Below are 19,525 nucleotides of genomic sequence, written 5' to 3'. Positions count from 1 at the left end.
CTTCCGCAGCATACAGAGGCTGTGGAAGATTTAAAGAAAGCCCTTAGCGCAGCACCTGCACTACAAGTTCCAGACCCGCTCTCCCCCTATGCAATTGAGGTAGCAAGCACAGATCTGACCCTCTCGGCCGTGCTCCTTTAGGAACGGCATGAGCAGCTACGACCAATGGCTTATGCCTCCAGACTGTTAGACCCAGTAGAGCAAGGATTTTCAGCCTGCGAAAGGCACCTACTCGCAGTATTCTGGGCAGTACAGTACTTTTCTTACATTACCGGACTAAACCCCATAATGATTCTGACCGAACACACCCCCACACAGTTACTTTTAGACGGACGACTGAAGGACGGTTCAGTGAGCCAGACAAGGCCAGCTAGGTGGACACTTCTGTTACAGGGACGGGACATAACAGTTAAATGGACCAGGACACACACATTTTTAGCAGACAACCTCCAATACCCAGGACAACCCCATGATTGCGAGATAGTAGCCCCCTACACAACACAGGACCCTTCATTGCTAAGACGCCCCCCAGGAAGATAGGGAATTCAAGCCAGAGCCTCCAGCACACAGATACGTGTGCCCGCTTGAAGATTTATGTGGATGGTTCATCCACTGTTTTAGATGGTGAACGCATCACTGGATGCAGAATTTATGTGGAAGATGCGCAGGGACGCGCACTAGAGGAGATAGCATTAAAGTTACCCGGTCACTTAGGCGCGCAGGCAGCAGAGCTCGCGGCCATAGCATACATAGTGGACCACCCGGATTTGTTCCCCAGCCCAGCAGATATATATTCGGATAGTTTATATGTCTGTAACAGCCTAACAGATTTTCTACCCCTGTGGAGGACAAGAGGTTTTGTCTCCGCGGACGGAAAGCCCCTTCCATTAGCCCCATTGCTCTGCCATATCCTAGAACAGGCAAAGGATAGGACTTATGGCATCATTAAAGTTAGAAGTCACCATCGGTTCCCCCCCCTGGAAATGTGAAAGCCGACGCACTGGCAAAAGCAGGTTCCAGGCACGGACATTTTTGGACACCCCCAGCTAGTGCACCAGCTAGCGCCCCTGTGAGTTCAGTTCAGGTCTCACAGACAGACATTGAGGACCTAGTACAGGCACAAAGACAGGTCAGCAATCTCAGGGAGATTAGTAGAGGAAAGTTTTTGCCCCTTACGACAAGTTTAAACACGCTCTGACCACACACGAGGGTGTGGTTATCAAAGACAAGTTGTATGTGGTTCTTGAGAAGGACAGGAATCAAATGATTGCCTTATTCCATGATGGTCATGGACATCAAGGGATCGACCCTACCACAGCCCACCTCAGGCAGCTCTGTTGGTGGCCCAATTTAAGAGACGATGTAACGCACGACATAGAGAACTGTTTGATTTGTGCACAGAATAACCCGGAGAGGTATTCTAAGAAGGCACAGCTCAGTCACACTCGCCCCATTAATGGCCCCTGGACAAACCTCCAGATCGATTTAATAGGTCCATTCCCATCTCGAACAAACACAGCAAAAACGACCGCAAAGATCCTAACGCACCATCTTTACTAGATGGGGACTCCCCAGAAGTATTGAGTCGGACCAGGGATCTCATTTTACACGACGGGTCATGAAGAACGTCCTGACCATATTCGGGATTAAACAAAATTTCCACATTGCGTATCACCCCCAATCAAGCGGAATAGTAGAATGCATGAATCGGACTCTAAAATCCACCCTTAGAAAGATGGTCCAGGAAAACAATTCAACTTGGGATTCAGTGCTCCCATTCGCACTTATGTTTTTAAGAAATACTGTTTCAGCATCAACAGGCTTCACCCCACACACACTCATGACCGGACGCCCTATGAAAGGTTCTGAATTCCTTTTAGGACTCGACATGACCAGCCCAGAAGTGATGGCCCTCACACACGAGACAGCAGTAAAGCAATTAGTTGAAACTGTAAGGTCGGCTCAGTTAGCAGCCGCAGTTAAATTGGGAAAGAAAAGGAAACAGAGCAAGGCTTGTTTCGACAGGAAAGTACATTCCACAGAGTTTCAGGTTGGACAACAGGTAATGTTTATAACCCCAGCACGTATTTGGCCCCAAAATTTTCCAGCCTGTACTCAATTGCGGACAAAATCAGCCCTTCAGTTTACAAGATAAAGTACCCCAATGGGAAGACTGCCTGGTTCCATATCAACCAGTTAAAGGCATATGGAACACAGTCCAACCACGCGTGCCATGTCCTGCTAGACGCAGCAGAACACCTCACCCCGCCCACAAGAGAAACATTTCCACCCTCCCCCTCACAGACCAGCACCTCATCGGACTCGACCTCGACTCCGCCCCTTGACTTCAGACCACGCCCCGAAACGCCCACAAGCTGCCACAGTAGAGACAGCGACTGTGACTTTGACGACAGCCGCAGCACGCCTCTCTACTATCCTGATACAACAAACCCCACACACACCAACTATGTCCCCGAGTACAGTGATTTGGAGATCACTTACATTAAAACACCAGACCCACACCCAGCCCCACCGCCCAACTATGACGACCCCGACAACGTTCATACAAATTTAGACCCCACGCTTTGGCACAGGGACAATTCGTGTAGACTTGTCCAAAATGACGAGAGTGACCCCCGGTCACATAACTCTATGATTGCATGCCTGATCCATACAAGGGTATGGGATCCGGGAGAAGAGGATGACTCTGAGTCTGACTTCCGACACGGCAACCCCTTTGCCACCCTGTTCGCAGAGAATGAAGAAAATTGAGGTGTCCAGATGATGTAAAAAGAGGAACCGCTTGAGAGATAAACGGTGTCCTTTCTGATGGAACCTGCAAGAATGTTTTGTGATGTTTGTTTGTTTGTTAATGTTTGTTTTTGGAGATTGGCCACACGACTTTCAGCTGAAAAGCTTGTGACCACCTCACATGCACATTAGTTTGTCCGCCGATATCTCTGAGAACATGACTCAGCTGCAATGTCTGGAGCCCAACTTAAGGCTTCACCCTTCACCCCACTAGGAGCATCTTGGCTCCCCCTTTTTTAGGTGCCCCTCTATTCTGGGAATAGAGGCTGGAAATCCACAATGACCACATTCATGCCCGTTCGTTCCAGGTCGCTCAGGCAGTGGAGAAACGGCATTGAGGACCTGCCCTGTCTGAGGACCCCCCCTTCTGGCCAGCTAAGCTCGGGTACAGCACAGCACGCCCTACCCGGGGATTCCATCCAAATCTTACCCGTCGCGGCCCATACGCAACTCATTCGGATATCTTATTTCTAAAGTTTGGTTTCATTTGTTTTGTTTGAGGTAGCCCTTCAGCTGCCACTCCTTATGCTATTTACATCCAGTTACATTGCGATGGTAAATCGCAAAACCTGCGAGACGACTCGCAGGGGCACAGTTGTTAAGTGTATGTCTGGTCCTAAATTCGCTTTTGAAAAAAATAAAATGAGGGGAGTCACAGGGAGTGACTTGGCCATTTATTTAAGGGACAATTGGAATAAGAGGACAGATACACTAGCATTAAAGGTATTAAACAGATCATTGACAGATACTATGCTTGATCCCCTAGCTTTCGGACATTCGAAGGAGGGACCAAAGCAGGATCAGAGCAAGATCAACAAGAAAGAAAACAGAAGGAAGAGAAGAGAGAAGAAAGATGACAGCCATTGTATTTTTCTTCCTCGCTTTTGTACATTTGCGCGCGACCGGAAATCCCTTTACCCCCACCCCGGCCGTTAATGTTTCCCAGACACCGACTTCTCAAAGCCCAGTAACGAACAGCGATGACCTGACCTGGTGCACAAAATTTATGAATTGGTACTCCCTATCATATGTTGTAGAATCACTTTTGGCGATAGCAGTTCTCTGCATCGTAGTACAGACACTTAGGTTAAGGAAATGGAGAAGGAGAGCCTCGCGCCTCGACCATATACAGAGTAAAATCCCCTATTTTCGGCTTCCACCAGTCCTCCCAACCCCTTGATGTGTAATGAATGATTTAATTTTTGAGTTGCTGTTGTAAATAAAGACCTTTTCTGACGTATTGTGATGTTCTGAGGTCGACTGCCGAGCCAGAAATGGAATGTAATGATGATAGTGTTTTAAGGATAGGAAGTTAGAATGTTTAAATGTGTAAGGGAGTATAGTTTACAAAGGATTGTTAGAGGTTCCCTAGTAATGCATGTCCCCTTTGACATAGCGCCAACCAGAGACTGTTAGATAAACATTTTGTGCCATAATTGAGGAAAGTGTAGAGGCCATGGGACTCGCTGAGATCAGGGAACATAAAGACACCGAACTTGGGTGATCCTTCATGATTTCTCATGAGGATCACAAGGAGTGAGTGTAGCCACCTGGGGTGGCCACTGCCCAACACAAAACGGAAGATTACAAAGAATGCAGGGAAAATGGACATGTTGCAAAAGCAAGCAGCTTGCAAAAGCGCTTGTGTATTCTGACTGTTGCAGAAACCAGACAGCACTGTGAAAAAAACAAGTTAGCATACTAATGAGGCGATACCCGGTTATTCCCAGGTACAATGGAAACAAGTTAACTCGAATCGCTACAGTGAATAGAGGGTCAGACTTCTCGGCGCCAAGAGATGTGCAAAACAATAAGCCCCAAGAACCGCCCAGTGATCGAGGGATTGCCCCGTTATTGGGGAAATTCAAATCAATCGATTGGGAAGAGACCCAATCGATTGCGAGTGTATAGAGGGTCCGCCCAGGTGGGCGCGAGACCCTGGGAGAGGTATAAGACAGAGACCCCGACCCCAGCTCTCTCTCTCAGCCAGCCTCTCCTTGACCAGCTCTCTCAGCCGGCCCTCCCAACAAGAATACCTTTGTAGCAGCTCTCGAACTTGACCACGGAGAGGAGAGGCCTGGCCAGCAGCCGCCATCAAGTAAGTGTCACACAACGCACGCTACGAGTGTAGACACTCCTGACCCCTTTAGTCCACACCGACTGGAAGCCTGCGGATCCAGGACAAAGCTAGAGGCCGTTGTCCCCTGATCCGGCAGTCCCCTTATCCAGATAAGTATTGGCCTGTTAGTGGTAGGATTAGCCTAGTCTTGTAGTTTTATATGCATAATTAGTAGATAACTATTATAATAAACGTGTCTTGTTTGAACTTACTAACTGGTGTATGGAGTTATTGGTCTGAACTTGAACTTGAAACTTGTGGCGGTATCTTAACGATACCTGACGACTCTAGAGCTAAGGAACGAAACAGAGCCAAATTGAGTGTAAAGCACACTCACCCAGAACGAGCAACAGAACAAACCGAGTTTATTCAACCGCTCCTCATAGCTAATGCCCTCCATACCAGGCAACATCCTGGTAAATTTCTTCTGCACCCTCTCTAAAGCCTCCACATCCTTCCGGGTAGTGTGGCGACCAGAATTGAACACTATACTCCAAGTGTGGCCTAACTAAGGTTCTATACAGCTGCAACATGACTTGCCAATTCTTATACTCAATGCCCCGGCCAATGAAGGCAAGCATGCCGTATGCCTTCTTGACTACCTTCTCCACCTGTGTTGCCCCTTTCAGTGACCTGTGGACCTGTACACCTAGATCTCTCTGACTTTCAATACTCTTGACGGTTCTACCATTTACTGTATATTCCCTACCTGCATTAGACCTTCCAAAATGCATTACCTCACATTTGGCCGGATTAAACTCCATCTGCCATCTCTCCGCCCAAGTCTCCAAAACGATCTACATCCTGCTGTATCCTCTGACAGTCCTCATCGCTATCCGTAATTCCACCAACCTTTGTGCCGTCTGCAAACTTACTAATCAGACCAGTTACATTTTCCTCCAAATAATTTATATATACTGCGAACAGTAAAGGTCCCAGCACTGATCCCTGTGGAACACCACTAGTCACAGCTTGCCTTCTATGACCTAGCCAGTTCTGTATCCACCTTGCCAGCTCACCCCTGATCCCATGTGACTTCACCTTTTGTACCAGTTTACCATGAGGGACATTGTCAAAGGCCTTACTGAAGTCCATATGGACAACATCCACTGCCCTACCTGCATCAATCATCTTTGTGACCTCTTCGAAAAACTCTATCAAGTTAGTGAGACACGACCTCCCCTTCACAAAACCATGCTGCCTCTCACTAATACGTCCATTTGCTTCCAAATGGGAGTAGATTCTGCCTCGAAGATTCCCTACCACTAACGTTAGGCTCGGCCTGTAGTTCCCTGGATTATCCTTGCTACTCTTCTTAAACAAAGGAACAACATTGGCTATTCTCCAGTCCTCCGGGACATCACCTGAAGACAGTGAGGATCCAAAGATTTTTGTCAAGGACTCAGCAATTTCCTCTCTAGCCTCCTTCAGTATTCTGGGGTAGATCCCAACCGGCCCTGGGGACTTATCTACCTTAATATTTTTCAAGACGCCCAACACCTCGTCTTTTTGGATCTCAATGTGACCCAGGCTATCTGCACACCCTTCTCCAAACTCAACATCCACCAATTCCTTCTCTTTGGTGAATACTGATGCAAAGTATTAATTTAGTACCTCGCCCATTTCCTCTGGCTCCACACATAGATTCCCTTGCCTATCCTACAGTGGGCCAACCCTTTCCCTGGCTACTCTCTTGCTTTTTATGTATGTGTAAAAAAGCCTTGGGATTTTCCGTAACCCTATTTGCCAATGACTTTTCGTGACCCCCTTCTAGCCCTCCTGACTCCTTGCTTAAGTACCTTCCTACTTTCCTTATATTCCACACAGGCTTCATCTATTCCCAGCCTTCTAGCCCTGACAAATGCCTCCTTTTTCTTTTTGACGAGGCCAACAATATCTCTCGTTATCCAAGGTTCCCGAAATTTGCCATATTTATCCTTCTTCCGCACAGGAACATGCCGGTCCTGAATTCCTTTCAACTGACATTTGAAAGCCTCCCACATGTCAGACGTTGATTTACCCTCAAACATCCGCCCCCAATCTAGGTTCTTCAGTTCCCGCCTAATACTGTTATAATTAGCCTGCCCCCAATTTAGCACATTCACCCTAGGACCACTCTTATCCTTGTCAACCAGCACTTTAAAACTTACTGAATTGTGGTCACTGATCCGGAAATGCTCCCCTACTGAAACGTCTACCACCTGGCCGGGCTCATTCCCCAATACCAGGTCCAGTACAGCCTCTTCCCTAGTTGGACTGTCTACATATTGTTTTAAGAAGCCCTCCTGGATGCTCCTTACAAACCGCCCTGTCTAAGCCCCAGCACTAAGTGAGTCCCAGTCAATATTGGGAAAGTTGAAGTCTCCCATGACAACAACCCTGTTTTTACTCTTTTCCAAAATCTGTCTACCTATCTGCTCCTCTATCTCCCGCTGGCTGTTGGGTGGCCTGTAGTAAACCCCTAAGATTATGACTGGACCCTTCTTATTCCTGATCTCTACCCATATAGCCTCATTGCCCTCTGAGGTGTCCTCCCGTAGTACAGCTGTGATATTCTCCCTAACCAGTAGCGCAACTCAGCCACCCCTTTTACATGCCCCTCTATCCCGCCTGAAACATCTAAATCCTGGAACGTTTAGCTGCCAATCCTGTCCTTCCCTCAACCAGGTCTCTGTAATGGCAACAACATCATAGTTCCAAGTACTAATCCAAACTCGAAGTTCATCTGCCTTACCCGTAATACTTCTTGCATTAAAACATATGCACTTCAGGCCACCAGACCCGCTGTGTTCAGCAACACTCCCAAAACATGTAAGTATGGTTGGCCGGGCCTCACTGGCACTGTTCGCAATTGTCCTCCACCTCCGGGAATAACGCGCTCATTTGTATTCTTGTTCGGTGTGCCTTGTGCACCACCTTTAGTTGCGATAGGCTCAGCCCTGCGCACATAGAGATGAAGATTGCCCTGTGCAGTGCTTCGATCCAGAGTCCTCCCCCATTTCCCTGACTAGTTCTTCCTCCCTCTTTAAAAAAAATCTCATTCAGGGGTGAGCGTAACTCTTCTAACAATTGTCCATACATGTCCGAACAGTTCCCCTCCCCTAGGTTGCCCGCGTTCAGTAACCTTTTCTGGTAGTGACTGTCCTGGTATCTAGGGCTACGTCATTGATTTCTTGCAGAGGAAGTTTTTAATCTGTGTGTACCTCAGATTGTTCCCTCTCGGGAGCTGAAACGTTTCTATGAGTTTCCGCAGGGTTGCTACTCTATCAGCCATGTACATGTCCCTAACAGTCAGTGACCCTTGTCCTGTCTCCACCTCTTGAAGGAATGATCCATTGTTGCAGGAGTAAACCTGTGATTATTGCAGATGGGGGCCACGGTGGACATTTTGGTTAGTTCGAAGTGCTGCTTCAATTGATTCCACGTTCGGAGCGTGGTTTCTACCACTAGGCTTTTCAAGTATCTTACCGGGAACAGGATAGAGGGGAAATGGGAGTCTGTTTGTGGGGGGGGGGGGGGGGGGGGGGGGGGGCATGGGAGTGTGTTTTTGGGGGAGGGAGCATGGGAGTGTGTTTGTGGCTGGGGGAGGGAGGGGGCGGGAGCATGAGAGTGGGTTTTTGGCTAGCGCTTGTAGGGATGTCGCTGCACAGGAACCTTCATCCTCACGCTCTCTGGTCCCAGTTCCTTGACCCATCCCCATACTCTTCCTGCGGTGGCTGACCACTGGTAGAACTGGAGGTTTGGGAGTGTTAGGCCTCCCATACTTCTCCTCCTTTACAGGACCTACCTTCTTTCTAATCCTGAGGTTTTTCTCTCTCTCTCTCTCTCTCTCTCTCTCTCTCTCTCTCTCTCTCTCTCTCTCCCCCCCCCCACCCCTCCCAAATAAACACCATGATTAACTTATCTGCAATGTCGGAAAAGGCCTCGGGAGTGCATATCGAGACGGATCCGAACAGGAAGAGGAACCTGGGCAGCACGCTCATCTTGCTCATCTGCACTTTCCCTCCAAGGGAGAGTGGGCGTGAGCCCCACGTCTGCAGGTCCCTTTTAACTTTCTCCACAAGACTCATCAGGTTCCATTGTGGATCAGTGTCCAGTCATGGGCTAGTTTGATCGCCAGATAGTGGAATTTGGTCTGGGCCAGTTTGAACGGCAGTCCCCCCAGCACTGCTCCACCTTCCTGCGGGTTCACAGGGAAGATTTCGCTCTTACTCAAGTTAAACTTGTAATCTTAGAAAGCTCCGAACTTCTGAGAAGGCTCCGAACTCCTTCAGGAGTTTCATTATTCCTTCCATGCTGGCCAGAGGAGTAGGTCTTCTGCACAGAGTGAGATTCTATGCTCTCTGTCTCCCCTTTGGATACTTCTCCATCCTTTCGCTGCTTTGATTGGTGATTGCCAGTGGCTCAATTGCCAGAGCAGACAGCAGCGGGGACAATGCCTTCTGCCTCTGTGCAGCAGAGGTATCTAGAGCTGGTGGTGTTTGTCCATACGCTTGCCATGGGAGCGCTGTACAGTAATTCCACCCAGAGGACCGTTGAGTGCTCTGGGGAAATGGGTTCAAATCCCACCACAGCAACTGTGAAATGTACATTCAGTTAATAGAATCTGGAATATTAAAGCCCGACTCAGTAATAATGACCGTAAAACTATTGTTAAATAAAGGCAAATGACTGCGGGTGCTGGAATCCAAAACAAAAAAACCCAGAAAATACTGGACAATCTCAGCAGGTCTGACAAAATCTGTGGAGGGAGAAGGGAGCTAATGCTCGGAGTCTGGATGATTCTTTGTTAAAGGGGCAGCACGGTAGCATGGTGGTTAGCACAATTGCTTCACAGCTCCAGGGTCGATTCCCAGCTTGGTTCACTGTCTGTGCGGAGTCTGCACGTTCTCCCTGTGTGTGCGTGGGTTTCCTCCGGGTGCCCCGGTTTCCTCCCACAATCCAAAGATGTGCAGGTTCGGTGGTCATACTAAATTGCCCTTCGTGTCCAAAATTGCCCTTAGTGTTGGGTCGGGTTACTGGGTGATGGGGATAGGGTGGGAGGTCTGGGCTTGGGTAGGGTGCTCTTTCAAAAGAGCTGGTGCATACTCGATGGGCCGAATGGCCTCCTTCTGCGCTGTAAATTCTAAGTTTAAGGTGAACCCTGGCCCAAACACAAACCGCTCCTGGACCTATATGAGGTACTTCCATTTGACCCCTGTAGAAGGCCTTTTCTGCGTCCAGCGAGATGATCAGGTTTGGTGTTCTCTCCCTGGATGGGGTCAATAATACGTTCAGCAGGTTTCCAAGCCCTGTCCCCTATGTTCCCCCAAGACAGGCATGTCCAGTCCGTCGAGGAACCACTTCATCTTCGAGACCTCCACCAGAGGCTTGGAGGTGTACGGCTCCAAGTGGAAGGTTGCAAAGTCTTCATTGATCTGCTGTGGCGCTGCGACTAGCTTGCCGCTCCTGTCTTTCACCTGGGCTATTTCTTTGTGGCTGCCTGCTTTCTCAGCTGGTGGGCCAGCAGGTGGCTGGCCTTGTCTCCATGCTCATCAAAGGTCCCCACTGTCTGAGCTGGTGCACGGCTTTCCAGTTGACATCAGGTCAAAGTCCATTTCTCCTCTCCGCCAGTAGATCCACGGTCGGGGCCATGGAGTACCGCCTGTCTACCTCCAGTATGGAGTCGACCACCTGTTGCCTAGCTTCCCTCTCCTTCCTATCTTTATGCGCCTTGAACGCAATAATTTCCCCCCTTATCACCACTTTCAGTGCCTCCCAGAATGTGGAGTGTGAGACTTCTCCATTCTAGTTGTTGGTAATGTCTATGGCTTGTGATATTTGTTCAAAGATTGCCTTATCGGCAAGCAGGGCTGTGTCCAGCCTCGATGGGGGTGGGGGCGTTGTGCCCGGCATCTCTCCAACCTCACATCCACATAGTGTGCATAGTCCGAGATTACGATTGCGGAGTATTCCACTCTTACTATCACTGAAAGCACCGCTTTCCCCACTACAAAGAAGTCTATCCTGGAGTAGACCCTGGGTTGGATTCTTCCAAAATGAGGCTAAGTGTTGATGCAGCTGTGAAAACCGTGGAGTTTCACGATGGCATCATCAGGCTCCTAAGTGGAGCCATTTAACGGCCCACAAGGGGCTAGCATGGGCACGGGCGCATCGTGCAATGCGTGACGGACCAGTTGCTGGTTCCGTCATTGACGCGACGGCGCAGCTGGAGTTAAATATTCTCTTCCCCCACCCCCCCCCCCCCCCCCCCCCACACACACACACAGCGTCACAGGTACGATGGCGGTGCGGAGAGCAGCGCCACGATTTGGGGACGGGGAACTAGAGGGCCTCCTGGACGCCGTGGAGGAGAGGAGGCTGGTTCTGTACCCCGGGCCGGGCCGGGCCGCAGGACAGCAAGCACCATCATTCGCCGTGCCAGGGCGGAGGTGGCCGACGGCGTCGGTGTGGTGGCCTGGACTGCAGACCAGTGCAGAAAAAATTTGCACAACCTCCTCAGGTCAGCCAGGATGAGTACCCAGCACTGTGCCCCTGGCACCAGCCCCCCTATCCTCCCTCCCCACACACGTGACCTCCCCCCCCCCCCCCCCCCCCAGGAGACGGTCGGACACCCATCCATCCTGACCCACATGGCTGCACCCACCCATGCCAGCTGCAACAGCCAGGTGCCCTGTGCACTAATGTCAACAGAGACCCAACCTCTGGGCTGCATGCATGCGACCATCTAACACTGGTGTTGTTTGTGTTTGCACCCCCCATCCCCCCAAGGACCAGACCGCTCATAACCGCCGGGAGCGAGAGAAGACCAGAGGAGACCGGAAGACTTGCGTCCCCTCACCGTGCCCGAGCAGAGGGCACTCAACCTCGTCAGCGGGCCGGAGGAGAGGGAGGTCACCGACGCGGAGGTTGGAGGCGCGTCAACAAGTGAGACCCCTACCTGGTTGCGGCTCCTGATGACACATGCGTGCACACCCCTCACCCCTCCCTCTCCACCCCTCACCCACTGACCCCTCAGTGCTCTGTTTCAGTCTTTGTATCATTAGCAACCAGGAAGATCACTTTTCTTTCAAAAATTTCTCTTTTGAGTTAGGGTCTGGCTCAACAGATACAAAAGTTGCCCACACATTCCATCACACTTAATATTTTGAATATTACTAAACATTATTGATCAAGGAATCAATTACTGTAGTGAGGAGCGATGGATAGAACTTAACAAAAAGGGGCAATTGCTGGGAGTGTACCTTAGGCCCCCAGACAGTCTGGGAGTGGTAGAAAAGCAGATATGGAGGAAAATCTCAGAAGTGTTAAAACAATTGGCTAATAATCGTAGGGGATTTCAATTTCCCAATATTGATATAAGTGTGAAAGGCTTTGAAGGGGCAGGGTTCCTAAAGTGCTTCCAGGAGAACGTTTTGAGTCAGCACATCATAAAGTCCTACAATGGAGGGGGCAGCACTGGACCTAACTTTAAGATGTGAAGCTGGGCAGGTGGTAGAAGTGTCAGTGGAGGAGCATTTGCGTGATTGTGACCTCGGTAAGATTTAAGGTAGTTACTGAAAAAGGCAACAGTAGACCAGAAACAAAGATTCTGAATTGGAGGAAGGGTGATTTTAATTTGATAAGACATAATCTGACCATTGTGAACTGGGAGAAGCTACTTGTAGGAAAACCCACATCAGACAGTGGGAGTAATCCCAAAAAGAACGAGAGACCTACAGGGCCAACATGTACTTGTAAAGGTAAAGGGTGAGACCAACAAGTCCAGAGTATCTAGTTTTATCTCATAAATATATAGAGCCAGTTGTGATGTCGTTCTCCTGTTCTATTCTGTAATAATGTAGGTTCAGCCCTTTTCTTCTTCTTGCTCAAGGTGACGTATTATTTTTTAAACTTTGAAATTTTATTGCGTTTTTCTCCAAAATGTAAAGTCTAATTAAATATATTTACCAATAAAAGTTTATGGTATACTTTTATTAGCTGAGGTGTAGAATATATGAGCAGGGAGGCTATGACGGAGGGCTTAAGTGGGTTGGTGCAGACTTGATGGGCCGAATGGCCTCCGTCTGCATTCTATATTCTAACCCACTCTAACGTCTCTTTCCCACCACCGCCTCACCTTCTCCACATTCGCTGACCACTGGTGGTGCAACAGATTTCGTTACATCAACCCTCCTTTCTGCCTCTGCCTCTGTAGCAGGATCCTCTTCACCCTAGTTACCTTCCTTGCCCATATAAACTTCAAAATTGCTGCATCTAGTTTCCGGAAAAGGGACTTTGTGATGAAGATTGGCATGGCATACAAACAGGAACCTTGACAGAACGTTCATTTTTGCCACCTGGACCCTCCCCGCCAATGTCAGGTGTAACGTATCCCATCTCCTAAAGTCCTCCCTAACCTATTCCAAAGTTTGTCAGGTTCTACTTGTCCATCGTCACCCTCTCCCCTGTCACCTGAACCGCCAAATACATGAACCTGTCCCTGGTAACCCTAACTGGCGACACCCCAAGATTGGCTCTCCAATCCGCCACATTCACTCTTTCCGACATTCAGCTTATAGCCTGAGAAGGCCCCGAATCTCTCTAGTATGTCCATAATTCTCCTCATACTGTTCAGTGGGTCCTTCACGAACAGCAGCAGGTCATTTGCATACAGCGACACCCGGTATTTCCTACTCCCCCTCACAATCCCCTGCCACTCTACTGACCCCCGAAGGGCCATCACCAAGGGGTCTATCACCAGCGCGAACAGCAGCGGCGTCAGCGGACATCCCTGTCTCGTTCCCTTTGTGCAAACCTAAGCTCCGTGAACTCATCTCGTTTGTCCGTACACTCACTGCCGTGCCCACGTAAAACAGACGCACCCAACTTCAAACCCAAAATCTCAAACAGATACCGCCACTCCACCCATTCGAAGGCCTTCTCCGCATCCATAGAGATCACTACCTCCATTACCCGTCCCTTTGACGGGAAATGATCATGTTTAATAACCTGATGTTAATGGAAAGCTGCCTGCCCTTTACAAAATCCGATTCCTCCAGCGCCTGCCTCCTCTCCTCATCCAGCCTTGGGAATTCCAGTTCATCCAAAAAACCCTCATATCACCTTCCTCACCACCCGGATCGGCCCTGTATAACTTCTCATAATACTCCCTGAATGCCTCATTAATTGTCCCTGGCTCCGCCACTACCTCCCACTTCACTGTCCACACCCTCAGAATTTCCCTGGACGTGACCTGCCTCCGTAGCTCAGGCTAGCATACAGCTCGCCTTCTCTCCATATTCATACTGCACCCCCATCACTCTCCGTAGCTGCTCTCCTGCCTTTCCTGTCGTCAACCTATCGAACTGCCCCGTAACCTCTTTCTCTCTGCCAACCCCTTCTTTGTAGGGGCACTCGAATATTTTCTGTCCACCTGGACTATCTAATCCAACAGCCATCCATACCCCTGCCTCCTCCTCCTATCTCTATGCGCCTTGAACGAGATAAACTTCCCCTGAACCACTGCCTTCAACTGCTCTCAAAATGTGGCTGCCGATACCTCCCTATTCTGGTGCAACTCCACATAGTCTCTGATCACCGACCGCACCTTCTCACAGAATCCCTTGTCCGCCAAAAGCCCCGAATTTAACTTTGAAACTGGTCTCTGCTCCTGCCTCGGACGTAGCCTGACCTCCAGCCAGTGCGGTGCATGCCCTGAGATCACGATTCCCACATACTCCGCCCCCACTACTCCCATCAGCACCACTCGGCTCACTACAAAAAAGTCAATTCTAGAGTATACCTTGTAAACGTGCGAGACGGGATACTCCCTCTCCTCTCTCTCTCTCTCTCTCTCTCTCTCTCTCTGTCTCCCCCCCCCCCCCCCCCCCCCCCCCCGGGCTCCTAAACCTCCAAGCATCCACCTTTTTCATCCTTTCCATAAACTCTCCCAGATCCTTTGCCATACTCAATCTTGCCTGACTTCAGGCTCGACCTATCCACCCACGGTTCCAGCACACAATTAAAATCACCCCCATTATCAACTGATGCGTGTCCAAGTCCGGAATAGTTCCCAGAAACCCCTTCACAATCCCCACGTCCTCCCAATTCGGCGCCTAAATGTTCACTAGCACCATCTGTGTCCCCTCCAACACCCAACTCACTATCACATACCTTCCACCCGGGTCCCGCACTTCCTTGGCACCTACAAACCCCGTCCTTTTGGTCAGCTAGATGGACACCCCCCGTGACTTTGAATCAAATCCTGAGTGAAATGCCTGACCCACCCATCCCTTTCTCAACCTAACCGGATCCTTCACCCGTAGGTGCGTCTCCTGCAGAAAGACAACCCCCGCCTTCAAGCTCCTCAAGTGCACAAAGACTCGGTACCTTTACACCGGCCCGTTCAGTCCCTGCTCATTCCTTGTTATGAACCTTACCGGAGTTCTGCGCCTCCATTCCCTGCTACCGTCCGCCATCCTCCCCTCCCAATTCTACCTCCTTTGATTTTACCCTGATGCGGGGCCCATCCAAGATGGCCCCCTACCCCACTCATCCTCCAACACTGCCACGTCACATCCTCCCCACCCCCACTTGGCCAACCCCCACGGCCACCTTCCCTACCTCACTTCTGTTCACCAGCATTACCTGCCAGCATGGCAGCTCCTGCCCGAAAGCTCCTCCTATCTACCCCTCTGCCCCTTCCCCCACCTTTCCTTCTTTGGTTTGTGCAAACGGTTCCCTGTGGATCCCACCCTCCCTCACACAAACAAAGACAAATCCAGAGCCACAGGTCACCCCCTCCAACATGAACAACACCACAAACAGCTGAGATGGGGGTGTGCAGTTGCCCCCTTAGCAAACAATCACAATGGCAAGATACTGCACTTGAGAAAAAGCCCTCCAGTCTCCACAATACCCACATCTTCCGATCTCTGTTGTTCCAGCTCCTCCGTCTCTCACCAACATTCACTTCTCCCCAAGTTTATGGTCTCTGATGAAGTCATTGGCCTCCTCTGGGATTTCAAAATAGTACTCGCGGCCTTCAAAAGTCATCCATAATTTTGCCGGGTTTAGTACCCCAAACCGGATCTGCCTTTGGTATTGAAATGCTTTTGCCTTGCTGAACCCGGCACGCCTTTTCACCAGCTATGCTCCAATGTCCTGATAGATTTACAGTTCCACTTCCCCCTGGCCCACCGCAGGATCCTCTCCTCCCCCAGAAACAAATGGAGCCTCACAGTCATTGCCCGTGGCAGCTGCCCCGCCCTCGGCTTCTGCCTTGGGGACCTGTGCTCCCTATCCTCCTACACGGCCATGTCCAGCACCCCATCCGCCACGAGCCCCGCCAGTATCCTTGAGATGTATCACGTGGCATGCGTGCCTTCCAAACCCTCAGGCAAGCCAACGATACATAGATTCCGCATTCTGGATCTGTTCTCCTGCTCCTCTCTCTTTACCCTTAATGACTTGCAAAGATTCCCCAGGAGCCCCACCTCCTCTAACACCACCACCCGATTACTGTGATCGGACATTCCCATCTCCGTCTCCCGGATCTGCGACCCCTGTACCTCCAGGCACTCGATCCTTTCAGGGGTGCCACCGCTCTCTCAATGGCCTTCGACCGATCTTCCTGCATCTCCTTTCGCTGCTGGTGGAACTCCTATCTAATAAACGCCATCACCTGCTCCATCTGGGGTTTTCTAACTTGCGACAACTCTTCCACCTCCGCCATCTTCCCAATTGCTACTGCTCCGCAGGTCTCCTTCAGTTCCTTGCCAGGTCTTTAACTTTGTTTGGCTGGGTCTGATAACCAGCAGACTCATGTGGGAACCTCCTCTCCACACCTTCAGCTGCACTTTCCTGTAGAAAGTTCTCCCGAAATATTGTATTTCATTAATATCATTTCTGTTTTCAGATACTGCTGCATGTCTCGGGGACAGTAGTACTGTCACTACTAATCAATGGTACCACTATGGGATGGATCGTCAATACGTTGGGTAAACATCTGTCGGCATTGATACTGTGTGCTAAATTATGACTTATTAATCTACATAGCATAGATAGCAAGACAATTTTGCTGTGAACCAAAAAATTGCTTGTACTAATCTCTGTCCTTTTTAATGCTCACACAATTTCAATAATTTTCATCAGTTCTAACACACTTTACTTTTAAAGCTGGCTATTTATTTGAATATTTTTCCTTTTTGTTTGCATTGTATTGATAACATTTTGAGGAAGCTAAATAGTAGAATTGCTGAATTTGACACTGCAAACTGAAATAGTAAAATTCTACCTCATTTTTTCATTTAGCCTCCATGTACACATAATCTTTTATTACGCAGAGGAATATATTCAGGAATTATTTTCCTTTCAATAATTCCAAGGGTGTCAGCCTGGGCGTCTGAACCAAAAGGCTGTGGGTTCAAGTCCCACTCCAGCGAGATGAGCACATTATGCAGGCTGACATGTTACTGCATGAGTTGAGAGATTGTGAGTGGGTAAAACTGTGGCAGATGGATTTCTGTGTTGGGAAATCTGACTTCATGTACACAGCACCTAAGAAAGATAGATCGGAGTATGTTTTAAATGGAGCTGTAGAGAAAAAGAGAGATTTAGAGGACTATACAGAATCACGAAAAACTAGCAGACATGTACCAAAAGAATGAAGATAAGAACATAACATAAGATCTAGGAGCAGGGATAGGCAATTCAGCCCCTCAAGATGCATAAAGAGAATAATGTATTGTTACGGACAGGAGAGGGATTGATTTATAGCGCCCTGATTTTTCCTCTTACTACCCACCCATAAACAGAAAGGTGTTTTGATTTCTGATTGGGTTTTTTCGACATCCGCATCTTATTGCACTCATACAATAAAAGAGGGACAAGGGAAAGAAAGGGGTACAGCGCTATTCACGATAAAAGTAAGAGTTATGGCTCCTTGTGAGTCCAGATTCCAGAATCAAAAGTCTAATGGCATATTCTTTCAGAGAGTAGCAAGCCAACTGTTGCAGGGTGATCATCAGGCCCCTGTTGGTTTCTGAAATTTAGAAATTCCTCCAGTATGAGTCAAGGCTAGTCAGGGTAAAGCTTGTCCATTTTTAAAATAAAAATAATAATTTCATAGAGTAGCCAGGTTGAAGTAGTTACATATTTTCCTTCAATGTTTTCTGGCCGGAACAGTATATTAAACAGAACGGCAAATACTTTCACCTTATTGTCTATTCCCAGCAACATTAGAAATTTGATGAATCCAAGAGTTCAGACGATTCCTGATTGTCATGAAGTCTGTGTAAGGCCATGAATGATTCAATTTTTAGTTGATCTGTGACCAATGTAGGAGTTTTGATATCATTGTCTGCTACCAAAGAGCTTCAATATCAGATTGGACAAAAATAGATTTTCAAAAAGGAGGTACTAAACATTGGTATTACTCAAAGATAACACACAGCTTGAGATTCTAGATTCTTGAGGTAAGCTAGGGTGGAGAAAGCAGAAATTTTGACCACAATAGTTTTGTCGTCCTTAGATAAAGGAGTGTTACAAATGTTAGGATTACAAATTTTAGGTTCTGATTCAACAGAGTGGAGAGAGATAAATCTGGCAACTACAGGCCAATTAATCTAACGTGAGGAGTGTGAAAATTGTCAGAGGCAAAATAAACTCAATTGAAGAAGTATAGATTGATAGAGATGGATTTGTTGAAGATAAATCATTTCTGATTAATATGATTGAGTTCTTTGACGAAGTAACATAGATGGTGGAGACAGTGTAGTGGGTGTTATATATAGGGTGTGATTCAGCCAAAAAATTTCTAAGTGTCATTTTCGGCGAGTTTGACGGGTGTTTCGCGTTGGTCGCATTGGAGAGATCACGGCCTGTTTTCACCAGCACCTAGTTCCAAAAATGAGCCCTCACGTGAATCTTGCCATGCCTGGCTCCCTCACTGTCTGATACGCCTGACTTGCGCTTCAGTTGCTTGCCGCTAACAAGGGGGAGTTGTTTTTAAATGCTCCCACAACAAATAACGAGAAAGGCAGCATGGAGACCTGCCCCTTCCTTTGGGGGTGCAAATCTGGCTGGACTGGGGGGATGCCAATCTGGCTGGACTTCTCAACGCCGTAGATGAGAGACAGAGCAGAACCCCCTGATGCCAGGAGAGAGGTGGCAACTTACCCATACAGCTCGTTGGAGGTCGTTAGTCTTCTTCCGACATTGGACGACGGTCCTCCTGGTCACGCTGCCCACACTCACTGCTTCTGAGTGTCTCCCGGGGGGGGGGGGGGGTCAGAGGACCAGCAGCAGTGAGTGTGGGCAGCGTGACCAGGAGGACCGTTGTCCAATGTCGGAAGAAGACTAACGACCTCCAACGAGCTGTATGGGTAAGTTGCCACCTCTCTCCTGGCATCAAGCTTGCCTACTCAATTCCCCGACCCCACCCCCAATCCATTGGTTGACACCTCGCATGCTCCCAACATCTGATCTTCAAGCTCGTTCCTCAGAACCCCCTGACACCTACCAGCACAACCCCTTCATGACTAGGTGCCGTGTCCACACATGCCACCTAGAGATCACGGTGTTGCCTAAGGAGAGAACAGTGACTGACAGCGA

General features: G+C 48.9%; 1 protein-coding gene across 1 annotated transcript in view; it reads left to right on the top strand.

Moving 5' to 3' along the window:
• The window catches only part of LOC119971691 (sodium/hydrogen exchanger 10-like), a 730,493-nt gene that overhangs the window by 208,977 nt on the left and 501,991 nt on the right, over nucleotides 1–19,525 (top strand). Inside the window, exon 10 of the mRNA XM_038807592.1 lies at nucleotides 16,830–16,911. Coding sequence (XP_038663520.1) covers nucleotides 16,830–16,911 — 82 coding nt within the window. The remainder of the gene's footprint in view (nucleotides 1–16,829; nucleotides 16,912–19,525) is intronic.

Source organism: Scyliorhinus canicula, chromosome 9, assembly GCF_902713615.1.
Source record: "Scyliorhinus canicula chromosome 9, sScyCan1.1, whole genome shotgun sequence".
Lineage (NCBI taxonomy): Eukaryota > Metazoa > Chordata > Chondrichthyes > Carcharhiniformes > Scyliorhinidae > Scyliorhinus > Scyliorhinus canicula.
Note: the sequence above shows the minus strand (reverse complement) of the source record. Positions and strands in the feature narration are given on the sequence as shown.